Below are 24,399 nucleotides of genomic sequence, written 5' to 3'. Positions count from 1 at the left end.
CCCATCCCGCCCCGCCCCGCCTCCAGAGCCGGGCGCACAGCAGGGGCAGGGAGCCTTTATTGACAGGAAAGCCGCGCAGGGAACAGACAGGGAGACTACGGGGCCAGGGTTCCCCCCTCAGTCAGTTCTTCAGCTCCCCCAGGCGGAGCCTGGCAAAGTCCGTGGCCAGTTTCAGGGCTTCCTGCAGGCAGCCCACGTTCTTGCCTGTTGCCTGTGCAGAGATGTCCTTTCCACCGCCTTTGCCATCCATCAAGCCAGACACTTCCTGCACCCACTGGCTGGCCTTCAAGCCTTTATTTGCAGTCTCCTGCGCAGGAGAAGAAACCCAGCAGTCAGGACTGAACAGCAGTGACCCTGCCCCATGCCTACCACCCCATTAAGTGCTGACTCTTCCCCTTCCCTGATTGCAGAGCATAACCCCTTTTTCCTCACTTCTGCAGCCTAACAATAAGCCCAAGTACAAAGGCTGTGGCTCTTGCCAAACCCCAATCAGTTCTAGCTGTGTAATGTTAGATAATTCCTGCCTAGAGGCTGCAGCTCCTCCACAGAGGCTCAGGGAGAGGCAGACATGCCATCTTGGCAGTACCTGGGGTACTTGACACAGGCAGGTGATCCTGCCAGCTTCGTTATCCACAGCAAAGAGCATAGCAGCAGTCTGGGGGGAATTAGTCTTGAAGAGCTTCAGAGATTCATTCAGGGCCTGGAAGAGAACAACATCATTGCATGACTGCCTCCTTGCACTTGCACCCAGCTCAGCTCCAGCCACAACAGCACCCACAGAGACCTCAGGGATTAGGAATTGCATCAAACCAGCCAGCAGCACTCTGCAGTGCTCCTCCTCCCAAACATGAGCCATCTTCACATTCCTGGCAATGTAGAAGCCTTGGCAGAGGACATAAACCCCGCCGGTGTACTCCAAGGCAGAAAAGAGAACATGCTTTTATTTTCCCACCTTGAGGTACACAAGAATTGGCAAAATCATCCCCAGAATAAACCTTTGCCTGAATGTACTGGCTGGAGTGGAAAAAGCTCATTCCAGCAGAAGGGAACAGTTGTTCCAAAGGGAGTCAGGAGGACTCAAATGCAGCATGAAGAGCCTGCAAGGGTTATCAGACACAGCAGGCAGGGAAGAAGCAGGGAGACTGCCACACATTCCATTATTCCCAAGGAGACCATCATCCCTCACTTGCACAGACAGCATGATGCAGCACAGAGCCCCAGGAGTGGGTCCTGCAGTGCTGCTCTGGGTGGACTACGAATATGCAACTCTCTGGGCTTCCAGCCAGAAAATGCTGCAACCAAGGAAAATGCTGCAACAGCATCCACTGGGAGCAGAAGAATGGGCATCATGGTGATGCTGGTGGCCACAGAGAGTGGTCAGGATCAGCTCTAAGACTCTCAGAGGAAATTCAAAAAGGGTGTTAAGCCCAGAGTGGTATAAGCCCAGGCACAACCAGCCCCCACTGCCTGGCACTTACTGGGCTCAGCACTGTGACACAATGCACACAAAAGACCATTCATTTCAATAGAAAACACTTGGGGAAAAAACTTGTGTGTGGAGGAGGCAAGGAGATTCAGCCCTGGCAAGGGAAGAACTTGAACCCAGCTGAGCAGACAGTGCTGGGAGCAGCTCTCTGCCTGGTCCTGTCCACACACTCAGCCCAGGATACCACTCCCTGAGCTGATCTGCAGGGGCCACAAGCAGCATGGCTTTCATGGCTCAGCAGAGCTGCTGTTCTCAGCCCCTTAAGTCTATTTTCAGTGTCATGACTGCTGCAGGGTGAGTCTTACCTGGGACACAATGGGATTTCTTCTGGGCTCCCTATCTACCACCATGTCTGGAAACGCAGCAAGTGGTCAAAACCCCACCAGCCATACAAGACCATGTGCTAGTCCAGGAGGTGGGACACTAGAGAATATCCCAGTGGTCCTTCCCCCTTCTCTGGGACAGCAGGTGGCAAGAAGGACAGCTCTGTGGCACTGAACTGGCCCCCCTGAGACCACCCAGCTGCTCCTCAGGCAGAAGGAAAGTTGAGAGATCAGACTTTCCCATACCTTTGCTGAGGCTCCATTTTCCATTTCCATGATGACCCACGGCTGGTTAGGATGACTCTCAATAACCTGCTTGGTCTTCTCCAGTACCTGAGGACAACAGTGGTCAGCCACTAGATCATCCACACAATGTATGGACACAAGAACCACCTGTGTAGAGCAGGGACAGAGATCCCCAAGCTGCCCAAACACACCCACAGCTCAGTCTGGAGCAGTCTCACACTGTGAACACAGGTGGATTATATTCTGACAGGCAGGTATGTGGCCTACACGATAGCATGTTGTGCATGATTCCTCCTCCAGAAAATACCAGTGGGATCCAGGAGGAAGCCTGCACCCAGGGGCATTGTTAGGGCAGGAACAGCTGCCATGCTTCAACACAGGCATGGAGGTAATTCTGCTTCAGGAGGCAGCAGGAGAAGCTAAAAGGCTAAACAGTATGAGGGGCACTCCCACACATCAATTCTCTTCCATCCTGGACACTAACAGAGCTCCCAAAGGAGCAGCCCACAGCCCTCCCACACTGTCCTTTATTTTCACCCAGGGCTCACTCTTTTCTGGATGTCAGCTTTGCTTGCACGGTCCAGGTCATCCATGACTTTCTTCAGTGCTTTAACAGCCTCTCTCAGTTCATCTTTCTGCCACTGTGGGATAATAGCAGCAGCCAGTGTCTGCAGAAGAGGAGCAGGTAGAGAAGGTTAAAGGTGCCAGCAATCATGGCAGGAAATGCAGCACCTCATGAACTCTGCTTCAACTGGCAGAGCCCAGTAAGCTCCACTCCTCTCCCAGTGTCAATGACCTGAAGCAATAGGTGCTGGCTGCAGCACCCATGGGATGCAGGGCTGTTGGACAGGAGTAAGAAGGTGAACTTAGGCCTTATTAATACCAGCCAGTTCTGGCAATCAAGGTCCCATTCACTTTGGGGAAGCATCCTCACCTCACTGAGATCCGTGATCTCCTTCTGCACGTCCTTGTTGGGAGCTGTCTGGACCTTCACCTTGGCCTCTAGGGCTGACAGCAGTTTCCTGAGGCTGTCAACTTTCCTGAGGGCCTAGGAAAATACAATCTGAGTTAAATCAAGCTGGAAGATTGAGTAGGCTGGGCTTTTGGTCACCCCAGAGTGCAAAGAAGTGAGGAATGGTGGAATGCCCCAGGATGGAGCTTAGTAATTCTTGCAAAGCCACAGGACTAAAGCAGGCAGCACCTGACCAGAACCAGGTCATGTTCTTATCCTGTGAACCAGGTCATCATCATGTGGTGCTGGCACATGGACGCCAGGTCTCTTTTCCTTGCCAGAATTGCCAAGATCCCCCAAAAGAGATATCATCTTCCCCATGAAACCTCTTTCTTCCACTTTAGGGAGCACCAGCCTACATCAAATTCATTGCTTGCTGCAGCAGAGGACTGGGTTCTCAGACTTCACCACTTTCCTGCCAGCCTTGCCAGCTGCTGAGAGCTCTACATCAGCAGCCACTCTGAAAAGCAACCTGAGCTAACCCTGGAGCCATCCCACACACCCACCCAGATTTCTCTGCCACAACACCTACAGCTGAGACTTCCCCCTCTCTTTCCTGCTCCGACTGTAGTACAGCCAGGGCTCCAGCACAGTCTTTGCCAACAGCAGCACCCTTTTCCACGAGTCCCTCAGAAGGTACTATGCAAATTTGAACAAAAGGAATTTTGGCACACAGTTAATAGGTGGAATTTCACAGAGGATCTCTCCTGCCTACCCTTACCTTCCGAGCTTCAGCCCCGGTGACTGCAACTATCCTCCGAATGCCTTTAGCAATTGCTTCTTCTGAAACAATCACAAAGGGGCCAGCATGGCTGGAGTTCTGCAAATGCCTTTGGAAAGAACCCAGACAGACCCACAAGAAAGAGTTAGAAGTCCACCTCTCAACTCAGCAAGAATCAGCACAGAAATAAGACAACCTTCTGCCAAGGAAATGCAGCAGTGTGGGGACAGACAGAAAAAACAACCAGTGCTAAAAGCAAATGAGTGAGGAAAGACTTGTGCTCCCAGCACTGCCAGAGACCCTGCGTGAGAGCAGGGGCAATACAGGCAGTTTCCTGCCTGAAAGAGGTAATTTTAAGACTGATTGACTCAGGACTGGGAATGCAAAGGCACATCATCACTACCACCTCCATCTTTGCCATGGCTCTGCCCAGTGTATGCTCATGGCACTCCCAGGAGCTCAAGCTCCATAGGAATTCCTTTTCAGCCACCTTGCCACCTTCCCTGGCCTCTCCAGGTACTCACGTCCCTCCACAGAACTCAATAGAGGTGATGGAGCCCCCAGGGCCAGAGGGGTCAGCCAGCAGCTCCTCCACAGGGATGCCAATGGAAACCACACGGACAGGATCAGGGTAGGTCTCGTCAAAAACTGCCCGAAGTCCTTGGATAGCTTTGGCTGCTGCCAGAGGGCAGTCCTTGGCATACACAGTCTGCAAAGGACAGCAAAGGGATGCAGTAAGAGCCAGTCCTGTCAGCTGTGACTGAGGGCCCACATTCACAGGAAATTTCTTCCTCTGAAAGATCCTAGAAGTGAAGTCTTGTGCCTTACCTGAGCTGGGGTTTGGTGAGCTACAAGAATCACAAAGTTATTTAAAGACATCTCATCTTCAAAACTCCCAATACCACCTGCTCAGACTCCCCATGTGCTACTGCACATGCAAAAGGTTCCAAGCAGATTCCAGGGTCCTCCAGGATTGGCTCTGACACTTGGCACCAGACAGAGCAACTCTCATCACTGTTTGTTTGGTGTATGCTGTACATCCAGTCAGGCCTGCAAAACTATTCTACCAAACTTCCTGGCTTTTATAGCTGATGTGACACTACTGCAGGCATGGGAACACTCCAGCCCTAGAGAGGACTTGAAATCAATGAATAGAACAATCCATATGGGGCTTTCCCACTCAAAACTCTCTAAGGTGATGGCAATCTGTGCACAGTACTGCACCAGCAGCTCAGCATTCTCCTGTGTATGTCAAACTCCCAGCATCCCAGCCCATCCAAAACCTGGACTCAAGGTATACAATGTGTCAGCCATACCCACCTTTGACTCCTCAATCATCTGGTTGGCAATCCCTTCAACTTTCTTGATTTCCTGGCTGGACAGGGCTCCCTTGGCCGTGAAGTCGAAGCGCAGCCTGTCGGGTGCCACCAGGGAGCCCCTCTGGTCAGCCTCCCCCAGCACGGAGCGCAGGGCGAAGTTGAGGATGTGGGTGGCTGTGTGGTTGCTCATGACTGGCCTCCGCCTGGCCTGAGGGAGGAAGCCACTGTTAGATGGGGTTCCACACCCCAGAGCCACAACCACCTCAGCAGCTGAAGGGGAGGTTAATGCCCTGCTCCAACAGAATCCTCAGCGAGCTCAGGACACCAGAACAACTGATCACACTTGCTGCCTTAGAGCTTCAGCTACAGGAACAGGTGTTCCCCACCAAATCTGTGCATGGTTTTTCTCCTGGCAGTTCCCTTGCTGGGCCTTTGGGGAGAGATGCCAAGGACAGATCAGGACACAGATAACTAATCTCTGTTCCTCAGCAGGGAAAAGCACTCCAGGGTGGAAACCTTCCCACTTCCTCTAAAGGTGCTGCCTCTATAGGGAATGTTTGGAGTGGGGCAGACAGCCCAGGCTTTCTGCTGTTGTCCCTACACAATGAAACACCACACATGTTCTCCCTGGAAGTCATGACCCAAAATGTGTTTCTGTCTGTGATCAGAAAACCCAGCAAGAGTGGCTCTGAGCTAGCAGAGCATCATGTGCCATGGTAGGAGAAAGCCAGGTGTTGGAAGCAGGAGAGACTTGGACTCAGCTACACACTGCTTGATCCTGTGCTGCATAGAGAGCAGAACCCAAACATCAGGCCCCCACAGTGGCACTGATGAAAAGAAACTACAAAATCCAGAGAAAAGAGACAAGCCCATGTGTTACACCATGTTTTAACTTACCTCATCAATAGTCAGGTGGACCTGATCTCCTACTTTCAAGCTCCCATACAGAGTTCCTATGTGGAGCACGTAGCCTCCTCGGACCTGAACATTCTTGACAGTGAATTCTGTTTTCTGTACAAAGAGGGAAATGACCCATGTGAGCAGGGTGAGAGGCCAAGGAGAGACACCATCCAGCCAGAGGTCTGAGCTGCAAGTGGAAAGGTCCCAGCTGAGAGCCAGCAGTGTGTGTGCTGGAGAAAGCTGAGTGTCCCCAGGCACAGCACACAGCAAAACAGAGAAGTGAATGAAGGTGGGGCACAGAAAGAGCTCCCCACCTCAGCTCCCCATCTTGGCTTGAGAGCACTGCTCTTGAGCTTGGCAATCCCAGCACCACCACCACAGGCACCCACATTCTGGTGACAGCAGCACAGAATTGAGCTCCTCAACAAGCAAGGGTAACAAAACTCCAGCACATCCATGCCATGCAGCACCCCCCGAGAGAAACCCTGTGCAATGCATGACACCTAACATGGATGGGAAATTGCTGGAGCTTGCTTGGCCCCTTCTCCCCTCTACCCAGGCCCCATGTCAGACTGAGTCTAGCAAAAGGCTCTCAGGCCAACTCACATCCTCTCTGCTGTCGTCATCCTTGACCATGTAGCCCTGGTCATAGATCTGCCCACCCTGCTCGGCATAGAAGCAGGTCCGGTCCAGCACTATCCCACACTCCTGGCCAGTGGACACCTCCTCCACAAACTTCTTGTCCCTGCGGATGGCTTTCACTGTGGCCACAAGGCTCCCGAAATCTGACACGGGAGTGACAGGCAGTGTCAGTAAAACAGGAAAGCCTTTTAGACACCACAAGAGCAGAATGTCATAGCAACACCTCCCAGTTATTGCAGGAGCTCATGGCAGATAACACATTTGCAGGGGATAAGGAGAGAGGAGTAAGGCAACAGTTAGTTGGAAATTTCATTTAGTGCCCTCCAAGGCAGGAACTGTCACTGCCTTTCACACCTATGCAGCTAAAGTGAGCAGCACACATGGTATGAGCCTGCAGCCTCCTGAATCTCCATCAAATCAAAAAACTAGCAGGAAGAGCCAGAGCAACAGGCCAAGCAGAAACTGCAGTCTCCTGCAGCACTGGCAAAGGAGCAGCTGAGAAACACCAACAAAGGAGTGTGGAGACATAAAGCTGCAGGAATAGGAATTCCCTTAATTTGGCAACAGCAGCACAGTAGCCACTGAACAGTCTGACCTCTTTCTCTGCTCAATTAGTAACAAGCAGGCTATTCACCTGCACAGCCTTCCACTTCCAACTCCACATCCCAGGAAAGGGGAACCCAGAAATATATCACAGGGAGTGTTTATTAGCAAAACATGATTGTGAGAACGTTTTTCCATACCATAGGTACCACTCGGATCTGAAGCATAGTTGTACTTTGGTGAGTCATCTGTTGCCTCCAGCCCTTGGGCTCTTAGCTCTTCAATGGCATAGATGTCCAGCATGAGGAGATCCTCCCCTCCAGCACCCTTGCCTTGGGATTTGAGCTGCCAATGAACAAGGTTTGAGAAACTACCTGCCAAATACCAAGGTTTAACAAACACCAATGCATGCCAGCCTAGTTGCACATCTCACTCACATCCAGCACTCTCTGATTTAGAGCTCTGCACCAGCACCTGGAGTGTGCCAATTGTTCTAGCTTCAGAGCAGCCAGTTTCAGCATGCAGACCAAGTGGGCCTGAGCCCAGTAAGGACAAGGCAAGTATCCAGCTGGTCAATGCCACTCCCTGCTGCTGCAGCAAACATACTGGGAAATGAACCCAAGGTGCAGGCCTGCCTGGATACTGATCCTTGGACAGGGAAACACTTCCCTAACCAGAACAGAACAGCAGAGGTGCACCCAGCACTGCATTATCTCTGTCTGAAGGCTGAGCTCAAGGTTCCAGGCTTTGCTAGTGAGCAAAACCAACTCCAGCTGTTCAGAAAAGACACATCCCACAGCAACTCCAGTTGTCCTGGTTTTTTTCCCACGGAGCACACAGGCTGTGAGCAGACTCAGTGACAAAGGAGCAACTCATGACTGCAAACTGCAAGGAAAGGAATTCTACCTACCCACTCATAAACTAGCTTCCCCTGGAGCTGTTACCCACCTGAGCATTTTTCCGCTCTTCTTCAAAGCCCTCCATGTCTACAACAAGGCCCTTCTCCTCTGCAATCAGCCCAGTGAGATCCGCAGGGAATCCGTAGGTGTCATACAGCAGCCAGGCAGTGTCACCTGCGGAAAAGGGCAAAGCAGTCACCTTTCATGTTCCATGAGACACTGCACCCCCACTGGCTCTGAGCTCTGGCAGGACAGTGAACAGTTCTGAAGAGCATGAACATCCAAAAGGCTCTTGCCTGACAGCAGAGATGTGTGTCTGGGCAGCTCAGGAACCCGAGCAAGTGAACACAGGCCAGAGGAGAGATGGGTGCTTCAACTCTAAGAAATGATTTCTGACTCCAACTTTGTCCCCCCACCACCTTCTACCACATTTATTGTCCCACCCTTTCCCTTCCCCCAGTTTCCCTAAGCCCTTATGTGATCCTGGATAATAAATAACTTTTGCTGCATCCAGACAGAAGTCACAGCCTTACCAGGAATGACTTTACTGTCCCCAAGGCTCTGGATCTTCCTGTCCAGGATGCGACGGCCCCTGCTCAGTGTTTTCAGGAACTGATCCTCTTCCTCATTGATAATGTCCTTCACCATATCTGGGTCCTTCTTCAGCTCAGGAAAGGCATCTCCCTGCAGACCCAAAAGGAGGAGGAGCCCTTCAACATGGAGATGTGCACACTTCAGCAGAGGAAGTCTTCAGCAGACACAGTGGAATAGGAGAACTTACCAGTGACTGCACCACCACATCAACCAGAGTAGCAAAGAAGCCCTTGGGGGCATTGAGCTTCTCATGGGAATAGCGCACAGCCCGTCGGAGAATCCGCCTCAGCACATACCTAGGGAATAGCAGAGCCCCTCATGCAAATGTTACACATCTGAGCTGCTCTCAGGGGCTCCACCAGCACCCACCTACCAGCACCCCCTCCCAGGACCAAGAGCACAGGGTTTTCTCCTCTCATTTTCCCTCAAGGCACAGGTGAGGTGCTAGGCCCCAGCTCCATGACCCACATTTACTGTGTGCTTATGGAGTCCACTGGCACCTGCAGCACAGGCCCCCAGCCCAAAATTTCTTGCTTTTTCAACAGCAACACTGTACCAAGCCAGGCTTTGTGCCTTTCTGCCCACAGTCATCTTATTTGGGGGCTGGCACAGCAGCAGTGGTACTCACAAGAACCTTCAGACTTGTGCATCATGGCCTTTTGGGTGAACCTTACTACAACAATTCAAGCACCAAATATTTCGGGGAAACACTCTGCTACCCTCTGCTTTAATGATGAATTCAAAGAGATCCCAGAGACACAGGAGATCCCAGAGCCCTGAGGGCAGCCATGTGGAACAGAACGGAGTGGTGACAATGTAACAGCTCCTTCTTACCCTCTGCCAGTGTTGTCAGGCCTGCCCCCGTCCGAGAGGGCCAGGGTGATGGTGCGTGCGTGGTCAGCCAGCACACGGTACGCCATGTCGATCCCATCTGCATCCTCGGCCCCAACCTGCCCCAGGTAGGGCCTGGCACCTGTGCCCTTTGTAGAGGAGAAGGCAGTGGGCAGAAAGTACAATTACTGACAGTGGCACCACTGCAGAATTACAGGGAAGGGCATCAGAAACCAAGCCCACCCCACAGCTACAGAGGAGAATATTCCTCTTGGAAAGAGGAGACTCAGTGAACCTAGGGAAAGCACAGAGCTGTGGCTTCTGCATGGTGCCACAGCCCACATTTCAATGGCCAAAAGCTCTCCAGACCAGGGGGAAGAAAATCCAATTTATCCCATCATTAAGAGCCCAAGCGAGAAGAAGAGGGAGAGGGTACAAGGAAAAAATTTGTTTTGCACATTGGCTCATGTATTCCAACCTGGCATAATCTGCCCAGCCAAGAAACCTTTCAAATTCTGTCCCACAGGAGATGGTCCCAACTTCCCTCTTTTAGGATGATTTTATCCATACCCTAGGGAAAGATACTGCTGTAACCATGCACTGCTTGCATGTGGTGCAAACCTCCCACCACGGGCACAGTCCCTCCAGCCAGGCTCCCAGCACACGGCAGAAAGGCAGACAAGGACACAGGGACTGAAAAAAGGCAGCTTTCCAATTCCACCTCTGGAGCTTGGCACCTCACTCCTTAGAGGTAGGTGGAGCCTAAGCTCTTCTCCCTGCATTTTATCCAGCATGATCTACAGCCAGAAAGCTCTGCCATGAAGATAAAAAAAGCCTCAGACCTGCATACAGAACTCCCAGCATGGGTAATGTGGCCCCCATCCAAGACAATGCCGCAACAGCACACAGGTTCTGCAATTGACTGTTGTGGTTTATGGCAAAGCACTCCTGGCTAAGGGAATTTTCTGCAGATCAGCATGTTCCAGGTGTGAGACTGAAGGACAAATCGTTAGCAGTACGACGTGCTGTCTAGCAGGTGGCTGAAAGATGGCACTTGGCCATGTTGGACTGCAGAGCATCTCTCAGTGGGAGAGGACCAAGGAGTGTCCACTAGGATGGTTCACAGAAACTGGAAAAGCTGCACCACTTGCTATCCAGTTTCCCCCCAGGAACATGTCCTAGGGCAGTAATTACTGTGCCAGCCTGATTCCTACCCTCAGCAAAGTATAAATATTTGGGGCTCACAGCAGCTGGGAAAGCAGAGACCACCCTGTCCAACCTGTCACACATCTCCCCAAGAATTCAGGGAATGGATGCAGCTAGGTCAGGCTTCAGTTCATACCTTTTGGATGGCTTCGAAGTAAGGAAGGAAAAGGTCAGTGTCATAGTTAGACATCTTGTTCTGCAGCACAGAGACCAGCCTCTCCAGGCCCATCCCAGTATCAATACTTTTCTTAGGAAGGGGTTTCAGTGTCCCATCAGCTTCCCTGCCAAAGAGAGATGAGATGTTATGGATAGAGGCTCTGCAGGGGGAATCCTATTTCTTTCTTCATCTCTGTAAGATTTAGTTCCATCAGATTTGTGACACAGGCCCATACACAAGCCACACAAAGGACAACTGTGATAAAATATACTTAACAATACCCTCAGCAACAACTTAGACCCAGAGCAGACAACAACTTATTCCCTACTGAACTCCTGGCAGATAAACAGAGAAAAAAGTCTCAGTTTGTCCCAAAAGCAGCGTGACCAACCCCTTCTGTACCAGTGGGTAAGGGGACAGAGCACCACAAAGTGCTCAGCTGGTGGATAAATGGGAATGGCAAGCAAGCCATGGGCAGTTAAAAGAACACACAGTCCAAGCAGACTCCCAAACTGAGCTGGAGCAACCTGGCTCACCTGGAAGCTGGAAGCAGGTCTGGCTCACCTATTGAACTGTATGAACACCAGGTTCCAGATCTCCAGGACATTGGGATCATCCTGATTGACCAAGTGTGAAGCATCTCTGTCCCCAATCCGGTCATAGTGGATCTCGCTGCAAGGGCCACAGGGCCCAGTGTCTCCCATTTCCCAGAAATTATCCTTCATATTGCCAGGCAGAATCCTGCCCTCAGCCAGCCTGTAAGAAGAAATTTATTGAACAACAGAGACTAACTAAAATAATTCTCCAAACTAAAGGCTCACTAATTCCCTAGATATACTGATGAATTCCTAGTGTCTTCAGACAGATCAATTCAAGAGTCTAATGCTGAGGAGCCCTGCTGAGAGGGTCGAGTGAACACTGGCACATGGCAGTCATACCAGGTGGAGACAGAGACTTACATAACACCTCAGTAAAGCCATCAGCAAGAAGACACTGATGGGATGAAGAATCTCTCCTATGAGAAAAGGCTGAAAGAATTTGGATTGTTCAGCACGGAGAAGAGAAGGCTCTGGGATTACCCTGCTGTGGCCTTTTAGTACCTAAAGGGGAAGTAATATGGAGAGGAACTGTTTAGGACATGGAGTGATAGGAAAAGGGCTTTAAACTAACAGAGAGCAGATACATATTATACATTATAAATAAATTCTTCTCTGTAAGCAGGGTGAGGCAGTGGAACAGGCTGCCTAGAGAAGCTGTGTCTGCCCCATCCCTGGAAGAATTCAAGACCAGGTTGGACAGGGCTTGGAACAAGATGAGCTGTAAGGTCCCTTCCAAGCCAAACCATTCTACAGTTCTAATTCCATGATCTTCTCAAATGCTGTCACAGTGGCAGCACACTGGGCAGGACATCCCATCTACCTGACCAAGCAGGACTCTAAAGCTTACACAAGAAATTTTGAAACCAGAGCTCTCAGTATCTTCTAGTATCAGCTCCACCACCCTGCAAATGTTATTTGTGAGACTTCAGTTTTGTTAAAGCCTCCTGTTATATGTGTTCTGCCACATAACACAGGCCATCATTGAGTCATAGAAACATTTAGGTTGGAAAAGATCTTTCAGATCATCAAGTCCAACTCTTACTCCAATACTGCCAAACTCACCACTAAACCATGCCCCAAAGTGCCACAGCTACACAGCTTTAAAATCCCTCCAGGAATGGTGACTGCACCATTGCTCTGAGGAGCCTGTTCTGTTCTGATTCTGAGAATTTTTTCCTAATATCCAAGCCAAATAGATTACTATTGCTCATCAAAACATGCACCTGCCTCAGTGAATGACCTTACCCCAAATCCAACCAGATCTGCTTGCACTCCAGGTCTGGCTGCAGTCCTGCAGCCTCATTTCCACCAAAGTAAGTGACATAGAGCCTTTCAGCAGGGATGCCAAACTCCTTGGTGAGAAGTTCCAGTGCCAGTTTACAAGCAAGTTCCTGCAGAAGGAAACATGAGGTCAGCAAGTGAATTGAAAGACAGCTTCTCAACATCCAAAGTATTGGCTACTGTAGGTATCAGCAGCCAAAAACTTTCTGACTTTTGACATAAGAAAGAGAAAAATTAATACATACAGTGAAGAGGGCACAAGGAACATCTCATATGAATGTCTTGATGAAGCAAAGTTAACTCCTAGCATGTTCACTGACTACAAAAAGCCTTTTAATTCTGACTTTGAATACTACACTAGCAAGAAACTTGGGAAAGGAAATCATAATTATATCACCACTCCTGTTTGAAGGTCAGTCAAAGAAGCATAGCATATGTTAGTCCCCACATCTTCAGGACAGCCAGTAAAATCTTTGCCTGAAGACTCCAAACTAGCAGAGTTAATTTAATCAGCTTTGTAAACCTTAAGCAATTAATCTCAAATCATTCTGCAGGGCTGGGGCAGCTTCCAAGCTCATTTATTCCAAAGAAGCCACATGCACCTCTGTGCCTCATATTCTCTTTCCTCCTGCCAACTGCTCTGCTGAATTTACAGAGATGGATAAATCTGCACAACAGATTCAGAGCTGCATCCAGACTGTTTTACCTTGAAATAATCCCCAAAGGACCAGGACCCCAACATCTCAAAGAAGGTGTGATGGTACACATCTTTCCCCACGTCATCCAGGTCGTTGTGCTTGCCCCCTGCTCGGATGCACTTCTGAGTGTTGGTGGCTCTGCTGAGCTTAGCGAGCGGGTGCGAGGGGTCGATGGTATTGAGGAAGATGGGTTTGAACTGCAAGGAGAGAAAAAAGGGCACGTGAACTGCTAGAAAAGCTGAGAAAGTGAGAAAAGCTCTCACAACCTGTTTTCAAACGTTGCAAGCAACAGCAAGGCAGTGTCACTTATGTCATGATATCATTAATTTGAACATACCCAAAGCACCTTTCAGAAACAAACCAGTCCATGAAGAGCTGCCTAGAACTCAACACTTGCACACACACAGGTGTTCCTAGGACCCACCAAACCCCAGGCCTTCCAAAGAGACTGAAAGCTGTCAGATTCCTAGCTACCAAAAAATAAAAAACTGGGTGTAGTTACTGATCTGCAGCAGAGGCTTTGCAGCATCCCAGTCTCAACTGCTCTTTAAAGACACCATTAGTCATTTGTGCCAGGGCTGCTGTGGTACCAAGGAAACAAGACTGGCAGAAGTCTCAACACAGGATCCCCTTCCAGTGCTCTTGCCAATTTTGTGAGAGCACAGAGGGCTCCAGAGAACACACCATGTCTCTGTGACCAGAAGGAAGGTGTAGAAAACAATAACTTCCCCAACAGCTCTGAAAACAGCTTCACAGGTTCCAACAGGATATGTCAGTAAGACTGCAGTGCTAGGGCAGGAATCCTACCTGATTCATACCAGCATTGGCAAAGAGCAGTGTGGGGTCATCCAGGGGGATTGTAGAAGATGAGTGAACATAGGTGTGCTTGTTTTCCCTGAAGAAGTCAATGAACCGTTGCCGGATCTGGCTGGCAGTGAGGGGGGTCTCCATCTGGAAGCTGGAAGTTGCCACTGTCTAAAGCAAGTGGCAGGAAAGTGGCAAAACCTCGGTGCAGTCTGAAAAAACAACAAACAGCGCTCTGATGTGTTGTCAGCTCAACGTGAATATCAGGACCATTGTCTCCAACTCATGAAAGGGTGTCCCCACACTGTTAAGTACTCACTGACACTTCAGTTCAACCATCAATCTACCCCAAACAGTGGTGGCTCAACCCAAAATTTCCTCTCCCCCAAACTCCCTGATTCCTGGGGCTCTACCTCAAGTTCTTTGAAAACACGTAGTTACAAAATATCAAATTCACATGGATACTAAACTTAGTAGTTGTGTTTGCCTTGCTGGGGACAGAGGGATTGGCAAGTCACCAAAGCATTCAAAGTGATTAAATGCAGAGTGAGGAGACATCATAACGGCCTTCCTTAAAAATGACGAATAGCAACTTTTTACATAGGCAGAGAATGATATGAAAAGGAGGAACAGTTTTAAACTGGAAGAGAAGAGATTTAGGTTAGATATTACGAAGAAATTCTTCCTTGCATGGGTGGTAAAACTTGGCACAGGTTGCCAAGAGGTGTGGCTTCAGCATCCTTAGAAGTGTTCAAGGACAGGTTGAATGGGGCTTGGAGCATCATTGTGTAGTGGAAGGTGTCCCTGCCTATGACAGGGGTGTTAGAACCAGGTGGGCTTTCAGGTACCTTCCAATCCAAACCATTCTGTGATTCAGTGACTAAATCATAGAATAGCCAAGTTTGAAAATGACCCCTGATTATAACCTTGTCCACCCTCCCTGATCAAAGCAGAGACAGCTCCAGGGAATCCTAAAAGCCTTCCCTGAGGGGACCCACATCCCCACACATGTCACACCAGAGGCAGTGACAGCCTGGAGGGCAGCACCGCCGTGTCCTGCGGGTACACAGGGCTGTCCCTGACAGCTCAGCGCAATGCGGATCCACGGGGGGAGGCGAGATCCCAGCAGCCTGCTGCGGCGCGGAGACACGGGAATGCCCCATAGGAGCACGGCCTGGGAGCGTTCACAGCGCAGAATCAATTAGATTGGTAAAGTCTTCTGGGATCATCGAGTCCAACCTCGATGCTGCAGGAGGGAAGGACCGAGGTGGGGAGAAACAAGCACAGCAGCGGCCCCAGGACCTATGACAGCCTCTGCCCAGACACACCCGCTCTCCGGCGCCCGAGGAGGGGTGAGGGCACAGGGTGTCCGGCAGCGCCGCCGGCCGCCCGGCATCCCTCCGTGGGCCCGCATGGGGCGCGACCAGCGCACCGCCACCGCCACCGCCACCCTCCCGCCCTGCCTTCTCCGTGCCCCTCTCAACCGTGCCCGCGGTCCAGGCCGGACCATGGAAGCCAAGCGCAGCAGCCGGACCCCCGCAGGCCGCTCGGGCCGTACCTGCGCGACCACCGCCGCCCCTCGCTGCGCTCCTCCGGCCGCGCCGCAGCGCCCGCTCCGCCCCGCCCCTCCGCCGGACGCCGCCTCCCATTGGCTTCGGGGGCTGCCACTCCTCCGCCAGCCCCACCCGCTCGCGCGGCGCCCCGCCCCCGGCTGATGCAATGGCGGGACACGGCGGCCACGTGACGCGGGCGGGCTGAAGCCTCACTGCGCGCCGCCATTTTAAGGGTGCCCGCCCTGCCGGCGCAGGAATATTGCTCCAAAATTCAAATTAGTTCTCTGGTGCGCAACGAGCCGATAATGACACACTCGAGTGACACATTGTTTATTTCAGATCTGCCCCAGCCTGGGTGCTCAGTGGTATTCCACAAAACCAGCACACCTCACCGGACTTTTCCATGCTGTAATTTAAACGCGGAAAATCAGGGTTAGTAACTTCCCAAACACAGCCCTTCTGTTAGGATTGACTAACACCTTCCACACAAATCATGTAACCCCAGCTAACTTCTGCTCAGGCTCAGGGGAAGGGTCTGCATGTGGGAAGGGTCTTTTTGATCTGTAGGTGTGATTTTTAGTGTTACAATGAAGATAGTTTAGCTCTAAAATACACTGGATTATCAGAATACTGGAGTATTTTGCCAAGTTAGCAATCCCTAAATCTTGTTAGTTCCAGGATGTCCTTGAGTGAGGGATGCTAGCTGCTGCCTCTTCCAGCGATTAGGTCTCCTTTCCTGCTGATTAGGCTTGAAAGTATACAAAGGTCTTACATCAAAGAACAGCCTGACTAAGATAATACTGACTGACACATTCCGCATTTTGCAACAGCAATGCTGGCTGCTCCCATGGAGGGAGTGGGGAGCTGTGGGGCTCAGCCAGGAAGGGGCTGTGGCAGAGCAGGAGCTGGCTCAGAGCTGCAGTGGGGAGCAAAGCCCTGCTGAGGGATGTAATGGCTACAGGGTCTTTGCAGGGGTCTGCGGGGTCAAGGTCAAGGCTTTGAGATGCAGGAGGGGCCACTGCATGGCTCCCATCATGGGCCTTGTAGACCCAGCCAAGCAGCACAGCCTGTATGCAGGGGAGGTGCCACGCTGACAAAAACCATCACTCTGAGGACAGTCAAGCATGGAAAGGGGGTCTGGGAAGTCTGTGGGATTCCTGGAGGGTTTTGAGGTCAAGTTCAAGCCCTGGGCACCCCGCTCTGAAGTCATTGCTGATCGTGCTCCTCCTGATGGGCCTTGGAGTAGAGTTCTCTCAGTTCCTCTAACCTGGATGGTTCCCAGGTGCCTCTGCTGCACTGGGATTTTGTAGCCTGGTCTCATCTCTTCCCTGGTACTTTCTGGCCCTGAGCTGTGATTCTGGAGCCATGAGTGTGCCTGTGCTGCTGTCCTTGGCAACTATCGGTCAGCCCTTTCCAAGCATCACTCCCCTGCTTGGCACTGGCCATTAGCCATTCCTGGTCCTGCAGCCCTCTTCACTTGTTCCTGTTGTTTCCTTCCCGAGGAGCCTGGAGGGAGAAGAGGAAACTCTAGTCTAATTTGTTCCTAATGGGAGCTCTGATCTGGATGCTGCTGGCGGAGCAGGCAAGTCTGTGCAGTGCAATTATTTGTGCAGGTGATTACACCTGCAAGAACATTTGCTGCAGCAGGTCAGACTCCAACACCATCCAAATCCACACCCAGCATTCTTACCTCTCATGGGGGCTGTGGTCTGTCCACCACTATGGAAGGAAACATCACTGCTTCTTCCCCTTGATGATCTGTGTCACCTGAAAGCTCATCTTCCAAACGTGGGGGCCCTTCGCAATTTCCTGAATGTTTCTTTGGTGATTGTAAAACATGGAACTACTCAGCTACTCAGGGAATAGAGACTTCTGTCCCTCCTTCCACAGTGAGCAACAGGTATGTGCCACAAGGCACATCCAGATGGGATGGACCCATCCTCACTACTCTCCCTTTTTCCTCCCACACCTCATATTCATGTTGCCACAATTCTTCTGTTTTAGCTAAGGCTTTTTACACGGCAGCTCTTTGCTCCTTTTAACACTTCTGCATCCTAAAAATCCATGCCCCCAGGCTGACTTGGTTGCAGGAGCCTTGCTATTACAGGCACTTCTTGGGCTTATAAGCACTGAGCATTGTCCTCCAGCAAGGAGGAAGGTGATGAATGTGAGCTTGAAGCCCCAGCAGTGGGTGGTCAAGGCTACAGGGAGTGGGAGTCCTTCTCTGCTGGCTCCTGGATGCTCTGGTGGGGAGTGTTGGCAGGAGTAGAACTCGCAGGATACAAATTGCACTCCCTGTGCTTCCCAGGCTGGGCTTTGGATTAGCATCTAAGAATTCAACCATTCCAAACTCACCCCCCAAACTAGGAGATTGCTGACCACAGCCAGATTTGAACCTGTTCTCTTTTTCCTGGTAGTGCTCTTCCAAGCCTGTGGAAGAGGTGGACCCTTTTGCTGTCACAGAGACTAAGAGCTGGTGCTTTAGAGGAGCATAGTGGTGGGAATCTGAGCAATGCAAGTGACACAGTCCCATGTGCCAAATGCAGGAAGCCCTTGGTCCTCCTGGGACCCTGGATCTGTTTGGGGCAGGTGAGGGGCCAGGTGCTGGCACTGTCCCAGTCCCCACGGGTGCCCAGAGCCACACCCTGGGCTGTGCTCCTTTTTACGCCAAGCAGGCGGCAGCCCTGGCGTGTGTCACCGCCCGGCGCAGAGCTGGGCCATGGCTGCGCTGGCTCGGAGCGTGCTGGTGACGGGCTGCAGCCGCGGCATCGGGCTGGAGCTGGTGCAGCAGCTGGCCGCCAGCCCCCGGCCCCCCCAGCACATCTTTGCCACCTGCCGCCACCCCCAGGGCCCAGGAGGGAAGGTCAGTGCGGGCACAGGGAATGGGATGGGGCTGAGCCAGGTGTGCAGCGGGGATCTGCAGTCCTGCTGGCTTGCTGCCCTGGGGTTGGGGCAGAAGTGCTCTGGGGCTCTCATAACCCCCCAGCTGCCTGCATGAGGCGGTTCCAATGTGGCCGGGTGGGATGAGGCTGGAGAGGCTGACATGTCTTCATCACTCGCTCCTGGCTGTGCCAATGGCCAGCCAAGCCCTTTTCTGTGCTGGGATCACTCAGGATGGGGGGCAGTTCCTAAGCCCAGCAGCACCATTCTCCTGCTGGCTGTGGGGTTGCTGCCCTACCCCTTCCACAGGGAATAGCCCTGTGCTCTTTCCCCAAAGAAAGAAAAGCGACCCTGGCTCGGTGACTGGGAGCAGGGGTGGGACACCTGACCATGCAGCTGGTGGCTTCTAACCTCCTCCCTTGCTCCATCACTTTATTTCCAGGCCCTGCAAGAATTAGCTGCCCAGCACTCCAGCATCAAACTGGTCCAGCTAGGTATGGAGCAACCTTTCTCCTTGCACCCAACATTGCTTCCAGCTCTTTGCTGACTTCAGAGGTGAAGCTCTAGCCCTGCCAGTTGGGGAGGGATCCATGGGGAGGGATCCATGCACACCTAGGCGAGTTTCTGCCCCCAAATTAGGCTGTACTCTGGCTGGAGCAGTCAAACTGACTTTAGAGGAGGCAGAGGTAGGTCTGGACACCTCTGCTGAGCAAGTTTCATGGGAAAGGCATGACGTCTCTTCCCAAAGATGCTAAATACAGTGCCCAGGTTTTGGGCTGGGACACAGGGGTTCACAAAGTGAAGCAAGGCGGGGCACAGTAACTGCCTGGATGGTTCCTAAGTAGGAGGGTTGGTTTGGGATCTGCTTGGAGGTGGCCATGGTCAGCATTTTGTTCAGGTAAAAACGAGAGAAAAAATAACTGAAAATGACATGTGGGAAATCTGCCCAGACTGGTGTCCCAGGCTGATGCTTTGACCCAGAGACGTGGGATGTACAAAGTCTGGACTGGGGAAATGTCCTCTTGGCTATTCCCCCCTTCTATGGGTGCAGACCAAACTCAGTAACCTTTTTCATTAGCATTTGGGAGAAGCACAAGGCAGCAAATGGACCTAGACAGCATAGGGAGAACAGCCAGGCTGACATTTGGAGTTGGCAAAGTTGGGGTATTCACAGGAAAGAATTTTCCAGGGTGCTGGACAGGGACAGCATCTCACTGGGGAGGACAGTATTTGGGTGAAGAGTGGGGACATAAGGAGCACCAGGCTGAGGATATGCCTTGAGGAGCAGAGATTTCCTTTGCTCCCCTGTGTCTGAGGGAGTGGGGGCTGCTTTTATTAATGAAAAATTAAAAGAACACCCAAATCAAAAGAAATGGTTTGGGAAAGTACCTGCATTAGGATTGCCATTGCTGTAATAAGTGATGTGGGAAGCAGCCAGAGCTTCTAAATACTTGTATTTCATTTAATTGGAGCCAATAATAAGAAAATGGAATCAAGGCTATGCCATATCAGTACCTACCTATCTACCTACCTATTTATCTGTTTAAAAGTACCTGAAAAGTTCAAGTAACTTCAGTTCAAGTTCAGTTTTTAAAATATTTCTTAGAAAATAAGATATTTTTGAATTCAGGCTTTACTACAAAGAGGCAGCAAATCTCTCTTTTGCTGTTAAGTAGATTATTAAAGTAAAACATCTTCTCTGGAATAAAAAATAAATGAGCTGTGAGCCCCAACTGACATTACCTGGTGGGAAGAGCACGGCCAATATAAAAGAACATCTCAAGGGACTGGCCACTCCACGAACAATCTTGACTAAAAACATATACCCCAAGCCCCAGACTGTCAATAAAGTAAAAATAAGCTTAAAAGCTCTTAAATATCAACAGCAACAAGATATTTCTTAAAAAGGTAAGCTGCTTCAAGCTTTCTTTGCTCCATAATAAGGAAGGGTTGTCTTCAAACCAGTAACAAGCAAGGACTTTTCAGAAAGAAAAGTTAAAAAAATTACTCAAAGATGTGTAAGATCTGTCATTTCATTCTCTCTCTTTCTTTCTCACCCTTATTTCTTCCAGGGAGACAGGAGTTTGTTATTTCAGTAAATTTTGGGGCTAAAGACTAAAAATGTGTTCGTCCCACTTGCCTTGGAGCAATGACTCAGCTAATTCAAACAGAGCAGTTAATCATTCACCAGGTGACCAAAAGATCACTCACATGTGGGGAGTGACAGAACCTTGAACTTCATCCCATCGTTGTCCAAAGAAGTAACTCCAAAACACTCTGTGATTTATCCTCTCAAATTCCTTCCTCTTATAGCAGCCCCACAGCTGATTATCCCATGGTATTCCCCTCAAATTTTTTCAGGACACCTCTACAAAGGTCAGCACACTGCACAACACAAGGTAGCAACAGGTCCCATGCCCCTCACATACTTGCTTACCACCATAAAGACATCCGGCTAATTAAAAATGCCAGGAAAAAGGATTTTTTTTTGCTGCCCATCAGTGTACAAAATATTCCAAGAAAGAAATCTTCAGCCTTGGAAACCTTTGTTAAGTCACTCTTTTCTAAGCATGAGAACAAAAACACAGCTCAGGGGCCAAAGTGTTGCAAAAAAAAAAGGAATCTAGTACTGCAGTCCCCCACTCCCAGCAGGCTCATCACATTGGCATCTGCAAAAAACAGGCACAGAAATGTGCATGGTAACAAGGGCACACTTCAACCTGCCCATACACGTGAATATTCATGGTTTTAAGGGCTCTGTGGTATACTTGAGGTATTAAAAGGCAATATATAAAATTAATGTTGGCCTAACCAGCCTGTTTCACATTCTGAAGGTATTTAGATGTCCCTTTAAAACAAACAAACTACAGCCACTTCAGCTGGTGAGTATCCAGGACAGGATGTAAATCTTAACAAGCAACCCTGACAGCTGGACACAAACTTAAAAAACCACCACTTTTATTGCCTGAGTCAGAAAAATCCTGCAATTAAAACATGGCAGAATTTCAAAAGCTATATCAATATTTAAGCAAAGAGGAAGGCACTGGGGATGCTTATCCCTGTTAGCTCAATTTCAGCTGTGCCTTGTTGCTTGAGAGGGATGGTCCCACAACTTGGTCAGTAGGGATAGGGAAGTTCAGACTCAGAACCTGCAACCAAATACTGCAGGCTACATATCAAATCTTTTATTACTTGTAGTCACCTCAGCTCATTTGTCAGCTCCAAAACCTTGTGGGTGATGGCATGAAGCAAAAAAGCCCTGTGGAAATAAACCTGGCAGTCTCAGTGTGCAAGGACCAAGCATCCCTTGTAAAATCATAAATTCCTTGAATACAGAAAGCAAATACAGACAAGTTTTTCCTACCAGTAGCCCCCACATGACCCAAAATGAGTTGAATTAAGGTTTAATTCAGCTGAGGTTGCAAAACCAAGAGGTGAGGACAAACTGATGCTCATTCCAATGTTCTTAATCTGCTAAACCTGCTGCATCCTTTCTGGCTAAGAAGTGCTGGTTCCAGCCACAGCACAATTTTCAGTGGGTGCTGTGTGACCCGTCAGAGCTATCCTTCACTTTGCTTTTTCCCTGGCAGACACAGTGAATTTGCCCAGCATCCAAGGGGCCGTGCGGGCTGTGGGGTATCATCTGAAGGACCAGGGCTTGAACCTGCTCATCAACAATGCAGGCATCAGCTCCCGTGCCACACTGCACTCCCTGGACTCGCAGGAGATGCTCAACGTGTTTGCCACCAATGTGGTTGGGCCACTCCAGGTTGTCAAGGTATGTCTGGACCTTTTGGGTTTCTCCTGCTTGGGAAGATGTTCCCTGGTGGGAATAAGGTCACCTCCGTGGATCTCCCCTGCCTACCCAGAGGAGCTCAGCATCTTAGCCCAGCCCAGCATCCCCCATGCCCGGTTCTTCCCCACCTGGAGCACTTGCCTGCACCAGGCTCACTGTGTTGGCTCACTCCTTTCCTGGGGAGGGAAAAAGCTGGAGCCTGGCCCCTCCTTGGGGCATCTCCCATCCCCTGCTTCTGCCAGGAGTGTCTGTCCAGCTGCTTGTCCACAGTCTGTGACAGAGCCCTCCAGGATGGTCCTTAAATTGGGGTTCTGTTGCATATTAATGGAGAATTGATGTCTTTGCATCAGGAATTTCTGCCACTCCTGGAGCAGGCGGCGAAGGGCACAAGGAAGGAGGGTCTGAGCTGCAGCAGGGCTGGTGTCATCAACATCTCCACAAAACTGGGCTCCATCGGGCTGTGCCTCAGGGTGCCAGAGGCCCCCATGTACCCGTACCGGGCCAGCAAGGTGAGGAGCCAGGGGAGGTGCTGGAGATGCTGTTGCAGGCACAGTGCCTGTGGAGGGGAGGAGGGAGCCCATGGATCACCCCCTGCCCCAGGCACCCACCTCCTGCCTGGTTCTGCCAGGCAGAAGCACAGAGACTGGGAGAACAGTAGCCAGGATTGAGCCTTTCCATCAGGTCATGCTGATGCTTTGTCCCGGGACCAAGTCCTATTTCCCACCTCCACAGCCATTTTGTGGATGGGAAATGTCTCCTCTCCTGCCCACCCACTCCCCCAGTTGTGCTGGCAGGGCTGTGCCTCTTCCAGGCTGCCCAGAACATGGTGACGAGGTGCTTGGCTGCAGAACTCCAGGACAAGGGGATCTTGTGTTGTGCCATCCATCCTGGCTGGGTGAAGACTGACATGGGCACAGAGCAGGTACTGGGCTGTACAGGGGAGGGTCAGCAGGACGCCCACTAAATCCCCATGTCTTGGGGAGAGCAGGGGCACTTGGGGGATCTTGTGTGATGCTGTGGGCTGCTGGGACCATGGAGCAGAGCAGGCAGGGAGCAGGCAGCAAGCTGCAACATACTGAGTACATGGAATAGCCAGCCCTGTATCCCCAACCCAGCCTGGAGAACAGAGGTGTGACACCATGTATGCTGCTCCTGGGCATGCTCCCTCCCCAAGAGCTGCTCTCTGTTACAGCCCATTGTCCTTTTTTGCAGGCACTGCTGACAGTGGAGCACAGTGTGAGGGGCATCCTGACTGTGCTGGCCAGCCTCTCACAGGACAGCTCTGGAGCCTTCCTCGACTGGGAAGGGAACAGCCTGCCCTGGTGATGGACAAATGGACGGCACCTCTTGCCCACGCTGCTGCTTCTGCCTGCTGGCTCATCACTCTGCATAGTCACCCCTGCTCACCCTCAGCCCTCCCCACACTACCAGGGAGAGGGAATCGGCCTCTCTCTCCTTTTCCATGCCATGTGTTCCCTGTGGTCCCTTTGTACCCCCATCTATATAAACTCTGGCAGCTGGTGCCTCTCTGCTCTGTCTCCACATCCAGTCACAAACCCCTCGCCCCGGCCCCGGGCAGGATCCCTGTGCTCTGCCCAAGCAATGTGTGTCCCTCTGTCCCAGCTGTGACCAGGCATACCCCAGCTGAGGGGAGAGGGGAGCTGGTCCCTGGGACCCCCAGCCCCTCAGGCAGCTCAGCCTGGGCAAGGGAAAACCAGATGTGCAGGGGCTCAAAGATCTCTTTCCTCTCAGGAGAGGGGCCCTGCTCCAGTTTCTCCAGTGCCTCCTGGAGGGGAGGTCTCCAGAGAGCAGTCACAGTGCCACAGGACACTCATGGGGATCCAAGTGACAGCCATGGATCGAGGGCAGCTGTGGGCACCACTGCATCCTGGGATGAGGAGTGGGATAT

At 51.1% G+C, this 24,399-nt stretch overlaps 2 protein-coding genes across 3 annotated transcripts; one reads left to right on the top strand and one right to left on the bottom strand.

Moving 5' to 3' along the window:
* Positions 1-39: 39 nt before the first annotated feature.
* On the bottom strand, positions 40-15,903 carry AARS1 (alanyl-tRNA synthetase 1). 2 transcript variants are annotated; one of them, XM_056500442.1, is made up of 21 exons: positions 15,820-15,903; positions 14,265-14,473; positions 13,466-13,654; positions 12,724-12,869; positions 11,444-11,635; positions 10,859-11,003; positions 9,520-9,665; positions 8,873-8,981; positions 8,625-8,775; positions 8,141-8,265; positions 7,393-7,537; positions 6,614-6,792; positions 6,005-6,118; positions 5,109-5,315; positions 4,313-4,497; positions 3,789-3,897; positions 2,990-3,103; positions 2,604-2,723; positions 2,056-2,142; positions 587-700; positions 40-307 (listed from the first exon to the last, which is right to left on the bottom strand). In XM_056500442.1, the coding sequence occupies exons 2-21, from the start codon at positions 14,406-14,408 to the stop codon at positions 122-124; spliced, it is 2,907 nt and encodes a 968-aa protein (XP_056356417.1). In that variant the 5' UTR covers positions 14,409-14,473; positions 15,820-15,903; the 3' UTR covers positions 40-121. The 2 variants fall into 2 exon arrangements, with proteins under 2 accessions (XP_056356417.1, XP_056356416.1); XM_056500441.1 differs by lacking the exon at positions 15,820-15,903 and adding an exon at positions 15,279-15,502.
* A 2,612-nt stretch (positions 15,904-18,515) lies between these two features.
* On the top strand, positions 18,516-24,350 carry LOC130257756 (C-factor-like). Its single transcript, XM_056500584.1, has 7 exons — positions 18,516-18,677; positions 19,137-19,188; positions 21,574-21,576; positions 22,285-22,472; positions 22,841-22,999; positions 23,302-23,412; positions 23,703-24,350. The coding sequence occupies exons 1-7, from the start codon at positions 18,534-18,536 to the stop codon at positions 23,814-23,816; spliced, it is 771 nt and encodes a 256-aa protein (XP_056356559.1). The 5' UTR covers positions 18,516-18,533; the 3' UTR covers positions 23,817-24,350.
* The last annotated feature ends 49 nt before the right edge of the window (positions 24,351-24,399 follow it).

This window comes from Oenanthe melanoleuca, chromosome 11 (genome assembly GCF_029582105.1).
Source record: "Oenanthe melanoleuca isolate GR-GAL-2019-014 chromosome 11, OMel1.0, whole genome shotgun sequence".
Classification (NCBI taxonomy): domain Eukaryota; kingdom Metazoa; phylum Chordata; class Aves; order Passeriformes; family Muscicapidae; genus Oenanthe; species Oenanthe melanoleuca.
This window is presented reverse-complemented; position numbering and strand designations above follow the sequence as displayed.

Coding starts and splice junctions, on each gene's coding strand:
- AARS1 (XM_056500442.1), bottom strand. CDS start 14,408: ATGGAGACCCCCCTCACTGCCAGCCAGATCCGGCAACGGTTCATTGAC. Junction 13,655..14,264: donor CCAATGCTGGTATGAATCAG/GTAGGATTCCTG, acceptor CTCTCCTTGCAG/TTCAAACCCATCTTCCTCAA. Junction 7,538..8,140: donor AAGAGCGGAAAAATGCTCAG/GTGGGTAACAGC, acceptor GTTCATTGGCAG/CTCAAATCCCAAGGCAAGGG.
- LOC130257756 (XM_056500584.1), top strand. CDS start 18,534: ATGGCTGCGCTGGCTCGGAGCGTGCTGGTGACGGGCTGCAGCCGCGGC. Junction 18,678..19,136: donor CCCAGGGCCCAGGAGGGAAG/GTCAGTGCGGGC, acceptor CTTTATTTCCAG/GCCCTGCAAGAATTAGCTGC. Junction 23,000..23,301: donor ACCCGTACCGGGCCAGCAAG/GTGAGGAGCCAG, acceptor TGCCTCTTCCAG/GCTGCCCAGAACATGGTGAC.